General features: G+C 40.3%; 1 protein-coding gene across 1 annotated transcript in view; it reads right to left on the reverse strand.

Annotated features, from left to right (window-relative positions):
• ZNF782 (zinc finger protein 782) overlaps positions 1–14,878 on the reverse strand; it is an 89,115-nt gene extending 74,237 nt beyond the window's left edge. Inside the window, exons 1-2 of the mRNA XM_027550285.1 lie at positions 14,774–14,878; positions 12,515–12,565 (exon numbers count right to left, since the gene is read on the reverse strand). Coding sequence (XP_027406086.1) covers positions 12,515–12,529 — 15 coding nt within the window. The 5' untranslated portion in view covers positions 12,530–12,565; positions 14,774–14,878. The remainder of the gene's footprint in view (positions 1–12,514; positions 12,566–14,773) is intronic.
• Between the last annotated feature and the right edge of the window lie 794 nt (positions 14,879–15,672).

Raw genomic sequence — 15,672 nt, forward strand, 5'->3', positions numbered from 1 at the left:
GTATTAAAAAGCAGAGACATCAATTTGCCAACAAATGTCTGTATAGCCAAAGCTATGGTTTTTTCCAGTAGTCATATTTGGAAGTGAGAGTTGAACCATAAAGAGCACTGAGCACCAAAGAACTGATGCTTTCAAACTGTGGTGCTGGAGAAGACTCTTGAGAGTCCCTTGGAGAGTAAGGAGATCAAACCAGTCAACCCTAGAGGAAATCAACCCTGAATATTTATTGGAAGGACTGATGCTGAAGCTGAAGCTCCAATAATTTGGCTACCTGATGCAAAGAACCAACACACTGGAAAAGACTGTGATGCTGGGAAAGACCGAAGAAAGGAGGAGAAGGGGGCAAAAGAGGATGAGATTGTTGGATGACATCACTGACTCAATAGACAAGAGTTTGAGCCAAACTCCAGGAGATAGTAAAGCACAGGGGAGGATAGCATGCTGCAGTTCATGGGCTCACAAACAGCCAGACACAACTTAGTGACTGAACAACACCACCAACAGTACATGGAAGCAACCTAGATATCCATCACCAGATGAATCAAGAAAGATGATGTGATATATACACAATGGAATATTAGTCAGCCTAAAGAGGAACAAATTTTATACAGTTGTAATGAGGTGAATGTGGAGAAGGCAATGGTACCCCACTCCAGGGATGGAGGAGCCTTGTAGGCTATAGTCCATGGGGTCGCTAAGAGTCGGACACGACTGAGCGACTTCACTTTCACTCTTCATATTCATGCATTGGAGAAGGAAATGGCAACCCACTCCAGTGTTCTTGCCTGGAGAATCCCAGGGACGGGGGAGCCTGGTGGGCTGCCATCTATGGGGTCGCACAGAGTCAGACACGACTGAAGCAACTTAGCAGCAGCGGCAGCAGTGAGGTGAATGAACCTAGAGCCTGTTATACAGAATGAAATACATCTGAAACATAAAAACAAATAATGCATCTATATGGTTTCTAGAAAAATAGTACAGTTCTACTACACAGAAGTAAAGAACGGACTCATGGACACAGTGGGGGAAGGAGAGAGAAGGTCGAAGTGAGGAAGTAGAATCGCCATCTGTACACTATCATGTGTAAAATATACAGCTAGTGTGAAGCTTCTATTTAACACAGGGAGCCCAGCCTGGCACTCTGTGACAAACTAGAGATGTGAGATGGGAGTGAGGAGGGAGGCTCAAGAGGCAGAGGATATATATATATAAAATTATGGCTGATTCATGTTGTTCTACAGCAGAAATCAACACTACACTGTAAACCAAGTTGCTGTTGAGTTGTTCAGTTGCTAAGTTGTGTCCAACTCTTTGCGACCTCATGGACTGTAGAATGTCAGACTCCTCTGTCCTCCACTATCTTCCAGAGTTTGCTCAAATTCATGTCCATTGAGTCAGGGATGCTGTCTCATCTCCAACCATCTCATCCTCTGATGCCTCCTTCTCCTCTTCCCTTCAGTCGTTTCTAGCACTGAGCACCAAAGAACTGATGCTTTCAAACTTTAGTGCTAGAGAAGATTTTTCCAATGAGTTGGCTCTTCACATCAGGTGGCCAAATTATTGGAGCTTCAGCAACAGTACTTCCAATGAATATTCAGAGTTGATTTCCTTTAGGACTGACTAATTTGATCTCCTTGCACTCCAAGGGACCCTCAAGAGTCTTCTCCAGCACCACAAGCCTAAATCAATTCTTCAGTGCTCAGCCTTCTATACAGCCCAACTCTCACATTCGTACATGACTACTGGAAAAACCATAGCTTTGAGTATACAGACCTTTTCTGGCAAACTGATGTCTCTGCTTTTTAATATGCTGTCTAGGTTTGTCATAGGTTTCTTTCCAAGGAGCAAGCGTCTTTTAATTTCATGGCTGCAGTCAGCATCTGCAGTGATTTTTGGAGCCCAAGAAAAGAAAATCTGTCACTGCTTCCACTGTTTCCCCTTCCATTTGCCATGAAGTGATGGGACTGGAGGCTATGATTTTAGTTTTTTGAATGTTGAGTTTCAAGCCAGCTTTTTCACCCTCCACTTTCACCCTTACCATGAGTCTCTTTAGTTCCTCTTCACTTTCTACCATTAGAGTGGTATTGTCTGCATATCTGAGGTTGTTGATATTTCTGGCAATGTTGATTGCAGCTTGGGATTCACCCAGCCTGGAGTTCTTAATGGCTTGGATAACCACAATGGTGTGGTCATTAACCTAGAGCAGGACATCCTGGACTATGAAGTCAAGTGGGCCTTTGGAAGCATTACTACAAACAAAGCTAGTGGAGGTGACAGAATTCCAGCTGAACTATTTCAAATCCTAAAAAATGATGCTGTTAAAGTACTGCACCTAGTATATCAGCAAATTTGGAAATCTCAGCAGTGGCCACAGAACTGGAAAAGGTGTTGTCATTCCCATCCCAAAGAAGAGCAGTGCCAAAGAATGTTCAAACTAACATATAGCTGCACTCATTTCATGTGGTAACAAGGTCATGTTCAAAATCCTTCAAGCTAGGCTTAAGCAAGATGTGATGCTAAATCCAGCCTGTACATCTGTATTTTCTCAGTTCACGTATTGCTGAAGCCTAGCTTGGAGAATAACCGCTTTACAATATAGTGTTGGCTTCTGCCATACAACAACATGAAAGCAGCTGTATGTATACATATGTCCTCACCCTCTTGAACCTCCCCTCCACGCCCCCATCCCATCCAACCTCTCTAGGTTATCACAGACTACTGCATTGAGCTTCCAAAGTTATACAGCAACTTCCCATTAGCTTTCTATTTTACATATGGTGATGTATATGTTTCAATGCTATTCTCTCGATTTGTCCCTTCCTCCCCTTCCCTCACTGTGTCCTAAATCTGTTCTCTAAGTCTACATTTCAATTCCTGCCTGGCAAATAAATTCATCAGTAGCAGTTTTCTAGATTTCATATATATATGTTAAGGTATATTTTTTACTTTCTCACTTATTTCACTCTGTATAACAAGCTCCAGGTCCATCCACCTCACAAGAACTGACTTAAATGTGTTCCTTTTTATGGCTGAGTAGTATCCCATTGCACATATGTATCACAACTTCTTTCTGCATTCATTTGTCAGTGGACATTTAGGCTGCTTCAGCGTCCTAGCTATTGTAAATAGTGCTGCATTGAACACTGGGATGGGCAGAAGACCTAAACAGACATTTCTCCAAAGAAGACATACAGATGGCCAATGACACCATGATAAGATGCTCAAGACAGCTCATTACTAGAGAAATGAAAATCAGAACTAAAATAAGTATCACTTCACACCAGTCAGAATGGCCATCATCGAAAAATCCCCAAACAATAAATGCAGGAGAGGGTGTGGAGAAAAAGTAACCCTCTTGCACTGCTGGTGGGAATGCAAACTGCTACAGCCACGATGGAGAATAGTATGGAGAGTCCCTAAAAAAACTAGGAATAAAATTACCATATATCTGCTGCTGCTAAGTCACTTCAGTGGTGTCCGACTCTGTGTGACCCCATAGACGGCAGCCCACCAGGCTCCCCCGTCCCTGGGATTCTCCAGGCAAGAATACTGGAGTGGGTTGCCATTTCCTTCTCCAATGCATGAAAGTGAAAAGTAAAGTGAAGTCGCTCAGTTGTGTCCGACTCTTAGCGACCCCATGGACTGCAGCCCACCAGGCTCCTCTGTCCATGGGATTTTCCAGGCAAGAGTACTGGAATGGGTTGCCATTGCCGTCTCCATCCATATATCTAGCAATCCCACTACTGGGCACATATCCTGAGAAAATCATAACTGAAAAAGACCTTTATTATATGGTTCTGAATATTCTTCCTTCTTAATCTCTTCTACTTCTGTTAGGTCCTTACCATACCTGTCCTTTATTATGCCCATTTTTGCATGAAATGTTTCCTTGATGGCTCCAATTTTCTTTAGAGACCTCTAGTCTTCCCCATTTTATTGTTTTTCTCTATTTCTTTGCATTGTTCATTTAAGAAGATGTCCTTATCTCTCCTTGCTATTCTCTGGAACTGTAAATTCAGCTGGATATATCTTTCCCTTTTTCCCTTGCCTTTTGCTTCTCTTTCCTCAGCTATTTGTAAAGCCTCCTCAAATACCACTTTGCCTTCTTATATTTTTTTCTTTGGGATAGTTTTGGTCACTGTAACACTGTACAATTTTATGAACCTCTGTCCACAGTTCTTCAGGTATTCTGTCTACTAAATCTAATCCCCTGAATCTATTCATCACCTCCATTGTATAATCATAAGGAATTTGATTTAGGTCATACCTGAATGGCCTAGTGGTTTTCTCTAATTCCTTCAATTTGAGCCTGAACTTTACAATAAGGAGCTGATGATCTGAGCCACAGTCAGCTCCAGGTCTTATTTTAACTGACTGTATAGAGCTTCTCCACTTTTGCTGCAAAGGACATAATCAATCCGAAATCGGTACTGACCATCTGATGATGTCCATGTGTAGAGTCATCTCTTGCTCTTCCCCAGTAGCATACTAGACACCTTCTGACCTGGGAGGCTCATTTTTGGTGTTGTATCCTTTTGCCTTTTCATACTTTCCATGGGTTCTCCAGGCAAGAATACTGGTGGGCGTTGCCATTTCCTTTCCCAGTGGAACACATTTTGTCAGAACTTGTTATTATGACCTGTCCGTCTTGGGTGGCCCTGCATGGCCACCCATAGCTTCAGTGAGGTATGCAAGCCCCTTCTCCATGATAAGGCTGTGATCTATGATGAGATTATTAAAGCAGTTATCCTCCAATTTAAAAATATGTTAAAAAATAAATAGGAAAAAAACCAATATGCTATTGGCACAAAAACAGACATACAGATTAATGTAACAGGATAGAAAACCCAGAAATAAACCCAAACATTTATGGTCAATTAATCTACAACAAAGGAAGCAAGATTACACAATGGAGAAAACAGAGTCTCTTCTTCAACCAGTGGTACTGGGAAAACTGAACAGCTACATGTAAAATAATGAACTAACTATATAGAAAAATAAATGGATTAAAGTCCTAAATGGAGCGCTGGATAATATAAAAATCCTAGAACAAAATACAGGTGGAACACTCTTTGACATAAGTCGCAGCAACATTTTTCTGGAACTATCTCCTGCAGTAATTTAAATAAAAACAAAAATAAACAACTGGGACCTAAATTGAATGGAACAGCTTCTGCACAGCAAAGGAAACCATAAAAAAATGGAAGACAACCTACACACGGGGAGAAATATCTGCAAATGATGCTACCAACAAGGGATTACTCTCTAAAATACACAAACAGCTCATACAACTAAATAACAAAAGAAATCAAGTAACCCAATCAAAAACTGGGCAGAAGACTTAAATGGACCTTTCTCCAAAGAAGACATACAAATGGCTAACAGGCATATGAAAAGATGCTCAGTACCACTAATTATTAGAGAGATGCAAATCAAAAGTACAATGAGGTGTCACCTCACACCAGTCAGAATGGCCATCATCAAAACATTTACCAGTAACAAATGCTGGAGAGTGTGTGGAGAAAAGAAAACCCTCCTACACAGCTGGTGGGAATGTAAATTGGTGCAGTCAGAATGGAGAACATTATGGAAGGTCCTTAAAATAACTAAGAATTGAGTTACCATATGATTCAGCGATCCCACTCCTAAGTATATATCTGGAGAAAACCATACTTTGAAAATATCTGCACCCCAATATTTACCACAGCACTATTTATAATAACCATTCAATATCACGGTAATCCAAGTCTATGCCCCGACCAATAACACTGAAGAGGCTGAAGCTGAACAGTTCTATGAAGACCTACAAGACATTTTAGAACTAACACCCCAAAAAGATGTCCTTTTCATTATAAGGGACTGGAATGCAAAAGTAGGACGTCAAGAACCACCTGGAGTAACAGGTAAATTTGGCCTTGGAGTACAGAATGAAGCAGGGCAAAGAGTTTTGAGTAATAGAGTTTTGCCAAGAGAACGCACTGGTCATAACAAACACCCTCTTCCAACAACACAAGAGAAGACTCTACATGTGGACATCACCAGATGGCCAACACCGAAATCAGATTGATTATATTCTTTGCAACCAAAGATGGAGAAGATCTATACAGTCAGCAAAAACAAGACCGGGAGCTGACTATGGCTCAGATCATGAACTCCTTATTGCCAAATTCAGACTGAAATTGAAGAAAGTAGGGAAAACCACTAGACCATTCAGGTATGACCTAAATCAAATCCCTTATGATTATACAGTGGAAGTGAGAAATAGATTTAAGGGGCTAGATCTGATAGACAGACTGCCTGATGAACTATGGACAGAGGTTCGTGACTTTGTACAGGAGACAGGGATCAAGACCATCCCCAGGAAAAAGAAATGCAAAGAAGCAAAATGGCTGTCTGACGAGGCCTTACAAATAGCTGTGAAAAGAAGAGAAATTAAAAAGCAAAGGAGAAAAGGAAAGATATACCCATTTGAATGCAGAGTTCTAAAGAATAGCAAGGAGAGATAAGAAAGCCTTCCTCCGCGATCAGTGCAAAGAAATAGAGGAAAACAACAGAATGGGAAAGACTAGAGGTCTCTTCAAGAAAATTAGAGATACCAAGGGAACATTTCATGAAACATGGGCTCGATAAAGCACAGAAATGGTAAGGACCTAACAGGAGAAGATATTAAGAAGAGGTGGCAAGAATACACAGAAGAACTGGACAAAAAAGATCTTCACGACCCAGATAACCACGATGGTGTGATCACTCACCTAGAGCCAGACATCCTGGAATGTGAAGTCAAGTGGCCTTAGGACGCATCACTACAAACAAAGCTAGTGGAGGTGATGGAATTCCAGTTGAGCTCTTTCATATCCTAAAAGATGATGTTGTGAAAGCGCTGCACTCAATATGCCAGCGAATTTGGAAAACTCATCAGTGGCCACAGGACTGGAAAAGGTCAGTTTTCATTCCAATCCCAAAGAAAGGCAATGCCAAAGAATGCTCAGACTATTGCACTATTGCACTCATCTCACACACTAGTAAAGTGATTCTCAAAATTCTCCAAGCCAGGCTTCAGCAGTATGTGAGCCATGAACTTCCAGATGTTCAATACACAATGGAATATTACTCAGCCATTAAAAAGAATACATTTGAATCAGTTCTAATGAGGTGGATGAAACTGGAGCCTATTGTACAGAGTGAAGTAAGCCAGAAGGAAAAACATAAATACAGTATACTAACGCATATATATGGAATTTAGAAAGATGGTAACAATAACCTGGTGTACGAGACAGCTAAAGAGACACTGATGTATAGAACAGTCTTATGGACTCTGTGGGAGAGGGAGAGGGTGGGAAGATTTGGGAGAATGGCAATGAAACATATAAAATATCATGTAGGAAACGAGTTGCCAGTCCAGGTTCGATGCATGATGCTGGATGCTTGGGGCTGGTGCACTGGGACGGCCCAGAGGGATGGTATGGGGAGGGAGGAGGGAGGAGGGTTCGGGATGGGGAGCGCATGTATACCTGTGGAGGATTCATTTTGATATTTGGCAAAACTAATACAATTATGTAAAGTTTAAAAATAAAATAAAATTGGAAGAAAAAAATAAATAAATAAAAAAAAAAAAAAAAAAAAAGAAATGAATATATCCTATTCAGAAAAAAAAAAAAAAAAAAAAGAAAAGGCAGAGGAACCAGAGATCAAATTGCCAACATCCTTTAGATCATCGAGAAAGCAAGAGAGTTCCAGAAAAACATCTATTTCTGCTTTTTTGACTATGCCAAAGCCTTGGACTGTGTGGATCACAATAAACTGTGGAAAATTCTGAAAGAGATGGGAATACCAGACCACCTGACCTGCCTCTTGAGAAATCTATATGCAGGTCAGGAAGCAACAGTTAGAACTGGACATGGAACAACAGACTGGCTCCAAATAGGAAAAGGAGTACGTCAAGGCTGTATATTATCACCCTGTTTATTTAACTTATATGCAGAGTACATCATGAGAAACACTGGACTGGAAGAAGCACAAACTGGAATCAATATTGCTGGGAGAAATATCAATAACCTCAGATATGCAGATGACACCACCCTTATGGCAGAAAGTGAAAAAGAACTAAAGAGCCCCTTGATGAAAGTGAAAGAGGAGAGTGAAAAAGTTGGCTTAAAAGTCAACATTCAGAAAACGAAGATCATGGCATCTGGTCCCGTCACTTCATGGCAAATAGATGGGAAACAGTGGCTGACTTTATTTTTGGGGGCTTCAAAAATCACTGCAGATGGTGATTGCAGCTATGAAATTAAAAGACACTTATTCCTTGGAAGGGAAGTTATGACCAACCTAGACAGCATATTAAAAAGCAGAGACATTACTTTGTCAACAAAGGTCTGTCTAGTTAAGGCTATGGTTTTTCCAGTAGTCATGTATGGATGTGAGAGTGGAATTATAAAAAAAGCCGAGCACCGAAGAATTGATGCTTTTTAATTGTGGTGTTGGAGGAGACCCTTGAGAGTCCCTTGGACTGCAAGGAGATCCAACCAGTCCATCCTAAAGAAGATCAGTCCTGGCTGTTCATTGGAAGGACTGATGTTGAAGCTGAAACTCCAATACTTTGGCCACTTGATGTGAAGAGCTGACTCATTTTGAAAGACCCTGATGCTGGGAAAGATTGAGGGCAGGAGGACAAGGGGACGACAGAGGATGAGATGGTTGGATAGCATCACCAACTCAATGGACATGAGTTTGAGTAAACTCCAGGAGTTGGTAATGGACAGGGAGGCCTGGCATGCTGTGGTTCATGGGGTCATAAAGAGTCGGATACGACTGAGTGACTAAACCGAACTGAATGGATTTATAATAGCCAAGACACAGAAACAACTTAAATGTTCTTCCACAGTAAAATGGATAAAGAAGATATACATATACACAAAAGCAGACATACATGAATACATACAATGGAATAATGTTCAGCCACAAAAAAGAAATTATGCCATTTGCAAAACATGGATGAATCCAGAGATTATCATATTAAGTGAAGTAAGGCATAAAGAGAATGGGACAAATACAGGATATCATTTATATGTAGAATCTAAAAAGATACCAATGAACTTATTTGCAAAAGAGAAATAAACTCAAAGACATAGAAAACAATTTATGGTTACCAAACAGAAAAAGGATGGAGGGATAAAATAGGAGTTTGGGATTAACATATGGACATCACTATATATAAAATAGATAACCAACAAGGACTGACTGTATAGCACAGGAAACTATACTCATTATCTTGTATTAACCTTTAATGGGAAAGAATCTCAAAAAGAATATATACACTGTATATATATATATACATGTGTGTGTGTTTGTGTACAAATATGTGTCTGTATATTTGTATAACTGAATCATTTTGCTATACACCTGAAACTAACACAACATTGTAAATCAACTATATTTAAATAAATATTTTTAAAATGCCCAAACAATTCACCAGTTAAAAAATAAAAATAAAAAGCATGAGCAGAGAAAAAATACAAAAAACTAGGAAAATTGTACAATTTATATTGTCATAAAATGGCTATAAAGCTATGCTGGATATAGTAATTAAAAATTAGCACATCAACAGGAAAATGTTTAAGAAATAAACAGTTCAATAAAAAAGAAATATAGATGAATTACAAACAAAAAAGATGTTCTACTTCACTTATGAGAAGAAGAAAGCTTGTAAAACTAAATTTTAGTTATCATTTTTTAATCACATTTGTAGAAATGCAAAAAGTTTGATGACATACTCTATTTGTAAGGTCATAGAGAAGAAACACACACTCTTAGACTGCTGGCTCTTACCTAGGGTACCTCCAGAATCCCACTACTTCTTGTAAGTAACTCTCTCACGATCATCATCCCTGCTAGGATTACAGAAATAGCTTCCTATATTGTTCCTGCTTTCACTACTACACCACTAGAGCTTATCTTCAAAACACAGACTTTTCTTTTAAACTGTAAAAACTGTAAGTCAGAACTATGATTTTGACTCAAAAGAATAAAAATGAAAACCTTGGGACTTTCCTGGAGACTCAGTGGTTAAGATTTCACCTTTCAACACAGGGGGTGTGGGTTCCATCTCTGGTCAGGGAGCAAAGACCCCACATGCCTCATGGCTAAAAACCCAAAACACAAAACAGAAGCAATACTGTAAGAAATTTAATAAAGACTTGAAAAAAGTGGTCCACATTAAAAAAAAAAAAAAAAACCTTAAAAAAAAAAAGAAAACCCTCTGAATCCCCCAGTGAGAGAGATAATGTGCTCATGAATTGGAAGACTCATTTTGAAGAAGATGCCAATTCTCCTCAAATTGAGCTATATTACAGATTCTATAGAGTTAGTGCAGTCAAAATCAAAATCTCAGCAGGTTTTCCTGAGATCAACAAGCTGATTTTCAAAACTTTCTATAGAGAAGCAAAGAACTTTGAATCTCTAAAACACTCTTTAAAAAAGTAGGAAGACACATGTTATTTATTTCAACAGTTACTGTAAAGAGACACTCATAAAGAAAATGTGGTATTAGCAAAAGGATTTAAGATCATCAGAAATGAACAGAGTCCACAAAGATATAAAAAGTAGACTTGTGGTTCCCAAGTGGGAGCAGAGGCAGGGGAGGGAAGGACTGGGAGTTTGGGATTAACAGATGCAAACTATTATATATATGATGGATAAACAACAAGGTCTTACTGTGTAGCACAGGGAACTATATTCTATATCCTGTGATAAACTATAATGGAACAGAATATAAAAAAGAATGTACTAAATATATATATATATATACACACACACATATATATATATTCAACTTAGTCAATTTGTCATGCAGCAGAAATCTGTAAATCAACTATACTTCAATAAAAATATTTAGAAAATAAAAAAAGAAGTAAACAGAATCCAGAAACAGATCTATACGTAGGATTCTAGTTGATTTCCCTCAGAAATGCTAATGCAATTCAATGGAGAAAGCATATTCTTGTCAACAAAGGGTGCTGACAGGAACGTACCCAAAGGTAAAAATCACAAACAAGGCAAGTGTATGTTCTTCTACTCACAATATTTAGATTCCACTGCTAGCACAGAATACTAAGACCCTCAGACACAGAAATTCTTAGCTTTAGATTGGGCCTAATAGAACATACTTTGTCCTTTCCTGACTGGCAACAATTATACTAAATAAAATTTTAAAGCTGATCAAAAAGGATATTGCTGATAAAAGAAACAAATACTTAGAAATCCTAAGAGAATACTATAAACAAGCTCATATAAATACATTTAAATAAAAATGAACAATTTTCTATGAAAATGTAATGATGAAAGAAAAAATTACAAATCCACCACAGACTTATGACCAATAAATACTGAAAATCTTCATGCAAAAAGTCTTCATAAGGCCCTAATTCATAGGTGAGCTTTACAAAACCTACACATAAACACAATTTTCTCATCTAAAATATTATTAAAGGAGCAGGAAAATGTCCCATTTCCTTTCATGAGATTATGACCATGCCATGATACCATAATTGGACACAGAAACAAGAAAGTATGTGTAATTCAATTTGTGAATACAAAAATAAACATCCTAAATACAGTACTAGCAAAAAGTCCTAGGAAAACATGTAAGAAGCAACTTACCAAACTTATTAGCAATTAAGGTCTACATAGGGATTTTAGTACACTGTTGTTACTGCTGCTAAGTCGCTTCAGTCGTGTCCGACTCTGTGCGACCCCACAGACAGCAGCCCATCAGGCTCCCCCGTCCCTGGGATTCTCCAGGCAAAAACACGAGTGGATTGCCATTTCCTTCTCCAATGCATGAAAGTGAAGTCACTCAGTCGTGTCCGACTCTTAGCGACCCCATGGGCTGCAGCCTACCAGGCTCCTCCATCCATGGGATGGTCCAGGCAAGAGTACTGGAGTGGGTTGCCATTGCCTTCTCCATCTAGTACACTTGAAAATCTATTATATTGTTTACAGTATTTATAAAGGAAATAAGCTATAGTTTTTCTCCAAAAGATAACAAAATGTGTGTGTGTGTGTGTGTGTGTGTGTGTTAGTTATTCAGTTGTATCTAACTCTTTGCAATCCCATGGACTGTAGCCTGCCAGGATACTATGTCCATGGAATTCTCCAGGGAATAATACTGGAGTGGGTAGCCATTCCCTTCTCCAGGGGATCTTCTCAACCCAGGGATCAAACCAGGGATGAAACCTCCTGCATTTCAGGCAGGTTCTTTAATCAACATAATATGCATTCATGACTAATGTAAAATCTTAGCAAACTGGTTCCTGGAAGTAACCTATTTACCCTGACAAAGGTTACCTATCAAAGGCTGACAGCAAACATCACAGTGAATAGTAAGACAGTGTATATATTATCCCTCAAGATCGACTTGATCTATTTCTAGTTTTCCTTTTCCATTAATATATGTATGCTTCTTAGACTTATAAATCCAATACAATGCAGAATGGAGAAAGAATAAAGAGCTCACCTGAATTATGTTCATTTTCTGCTTTTGGGAGAGTAGAGAATTGTGGTTCAGCTGAGAGGACAGAAAGAAGATGGATGTCATGAGATTTAACCTGTTGTATAGCTCTCAGATTCACCTCCCCAAATCTCAGCACCCCAATTGGGGATCATCTTCCTTATTTTCCTCATCTTCCTCTGGGCCTTGAAAGGGCATGAGAGGGATCATGTACAGGTGGCACCACCTCTCTTTGTATGACTCTGAGATGACCATGAGGATTACATCTGTGGTTTTTTACCAAGTGAATGTAAACTTTTCTCAACTGTTTAAAAATAATACATGTGTCCTTCTAACACAAATAAATAAAAACAAGAGATTAGTTTAATCAAATACACCAAAGAATAAGACACTATTCTTTCATTAAAACTAACTTAGCAGAAAAATACTCAGTATGAATCATTTATCTATTTTTCTTACTATTAATAATATTATTTACCCCCTGGTATAAAAAATCCACAGAAAGCCTAGATAGGATGCTATAAGGCAATAATTTTAAATTGTTTTAGCTGTGATGTATTTGTTAAAAGGCCTTTTTGATAAGATGCTTTTGGTGACTAACCTATGACAGCATCGAGTGCACTGTTCTCCTAATTCTGTCACAAACTGAGTTTCCCTGGACAAATTACTGAACCTTTCAGGTTCAATGTCTTTAAAGTTTTCAAGAGAGTTAAAATAGACGACCTTGGAAAGCCCTTCACATAGTATCATCCTGGGATCCTGTGAGGTCAGGATGTCACAAGTGTCACATGTGATGGACACATGTGACAGCAGCACAGCATCTGTAATAAGTGGGGCCATTCAAGGGGAGGAGAGACAGCATTTCCTCCCTCTGCTGGTTATTTCTTACCCCCAGCCCTTGTCCTTATAAGCTCTCCAACAAAATGTCTCTTCCTGAGTAGCCTGCCCCTGGACCACCTCAGCTCACTTTGCTCTTCTCAGCAATGGCCCAAACTCCCCAAGGTCAAGAGTTTGATGGCTTCTGGAGGTGGCATCTTCACCAAGACTGGCTCATTCTGAGCAGGGGGATTAAGAACAGCTTCTGATCTTGCAAATTTAGCATCTACTCCTTTCTAGGCCCAGTCTGTCTCTGCTAGGAGATTCTGGAGCGAGGTCTAAAGTCTTATGCATGCTCTCTTCCAGGTAAGACTCCCTTTTATAGAGACTCCCTGCTTCCAACCTCACAAGGATGGCTTTATTTCAAGGTAAGTGGGATGTGGATCTAAGAAACAAATTCATTTTAGGAGCAAACGCCTAATTCTTGGAATTTATTATAATACTACACGTAAAAGAGAGACTTCCTGACAATGCAGAAGAGGCCAGGGACCGCTGTCTGCCCCAAGTGACAGGAAGAGACAGTAGAATTCCCAGAACACATCTGACACATGGTAGGATTCCATCTACATTCACGTTCCTTGTATTTCTGGAAACTGGGGGCAGGCCACTATATTAAGGGCTGTGAAGGCTACAATGACGGTTTTAGGCTGGTGTGATATTTAGATAAGCCTGAGGTTGTAAGTAAAGCACACCTACTCTCCAATCTGAATTCCCTCACCACTAACTTATGACCTGAGCACATCGTTCCACCACCCCGAGCCTCCCCTTTTGTTAAAGTGGTTGTGAGGTTACATAAAGCCGTCCAGTGAAAAAGAATAAAGTGTCTTCCAACTATAATAGCACTGGAACTTATTCAGTGCTCATTATCTGGCACTTGTGTAAATACTTTGCAAGGGATGACTTAGGTCTAAGTTTCAAAACAACGCCATGAAACAGTCATCATTAGTATCATTTTCATGAGAAACTGGACTCTTATCCAGGTTCCTTCTGTAACCCTGCTTACAGGTGACAGACCTGGCATTTACCCAGGCTCTTCTGGCTCCGTAGCTAGGGTTCTCATTGCAGACCCATGGCCATCATCAGCGATATAAATTCACTCTCCTGTCGCCGACATGGGCTTTTCCCCCTGTTAAGCTGCAGGCGAGGCCAAATCCAAGGTCCCACACAACCAGGCCTAGACTGAACACCTGCTCTTAACCGGACCAACCCGACCTGCACCCTCGGAGCCCGAGGGCCCGGGTCACTCCTTACTGGCCTTCCCCAGGCTGAGGGCCCGCTCAGGCATGTACACCAGCGTTGGTGGGAGTGCGTGTCAAAGATTTTCCGCTCTCATCCCTAGGCACAAAGGCACCCCCTCCCAGCTGACCCCCCGCCCCCTCGCACTCTCACCCCAGGTGCGCACCCTTCACTTTCCGAGCAGAACCCCACGTAACGACACCGCTCCCCTAGAGTTCAGAGACGAGTGAGGAGGCGGGGCTACGGCTGCACACGCGCTGAAGAAGCCCAGAATGCTCTTCCCAGAGTGCCGCGCGGTGAAACAGACGGATTCAAGACTACATTTCCCATAGACCTCCGCGTCCACAGTTGTGGTCTCTCTGGAGGCTTTTATGCATTTTAGAAAGCAGTAGAGCAGTGTCTTAAAAGTAACCTGCCCAGAATCTCAAAGATCCTGAAGAGAACAGGTTAAATTTTAACTTAACTGCCAAATGCGACGGGTGGTCTTCTATTGGCTCCCGATTGAAATAGCAGTTTTTTCATAAAAGAGACAGTTTGGGAAACTTGAATATGTGTTCAGTTCAGTCTCTCAGTTGTGTCCTGACTCTTTGCGACCCCATGGACTGCAGCACGCCAAGCTTCCCTGTCCATCACCAACTCCAGGAGCTTGCTCAAACTCAAGTCCCTTGAATCAGTGATACCATCCAACCATCTCATCCTCTGTCCTCCCTTTCTCCTCCTGCCTTCAACCTTTCCCAGCACCAGGGTCTCTTCAAATGAGTCAGTTCTCTGCATCAGGTGGCCCAAGTATTGGAGCTTCAGCTTCAGCATAAGTCCTTCCAATGAATATTCAGGACTGATTTCCTTTATGATTGACTGGTTTTATCTCCTTGCAGTCCAAGGGACTCTCAAGAGTCTTCTTCAACACCTCAGTTCAAAATCATCAGTTCTTTGGTGCTCAGCTTTTTTATAATCCAACTCACATCCATACATGACTACTGGCAAAACCATAGCTTTAAGTATACCGACTTTTGTCAGTAAAGTAATGTCTCTGCTTTTTAATATGCTGTCTA

Source organism: Bos indicus x Bos taurus, chromosome 8, assembly GCF_003369695.1.
Source record: "Bos indicus x Bos taurus breed Angus x Brahman F1 hybrid chromosome 8, Bos_hybrid_MaternalHap_v2.0, whole genome shotgun sequence".
NCBI lineage: Eukaryota > Metazoa > Chordata > Mammalia > Artiodactyla > Bovidae > Bos > Bos indicus x Bos taurus.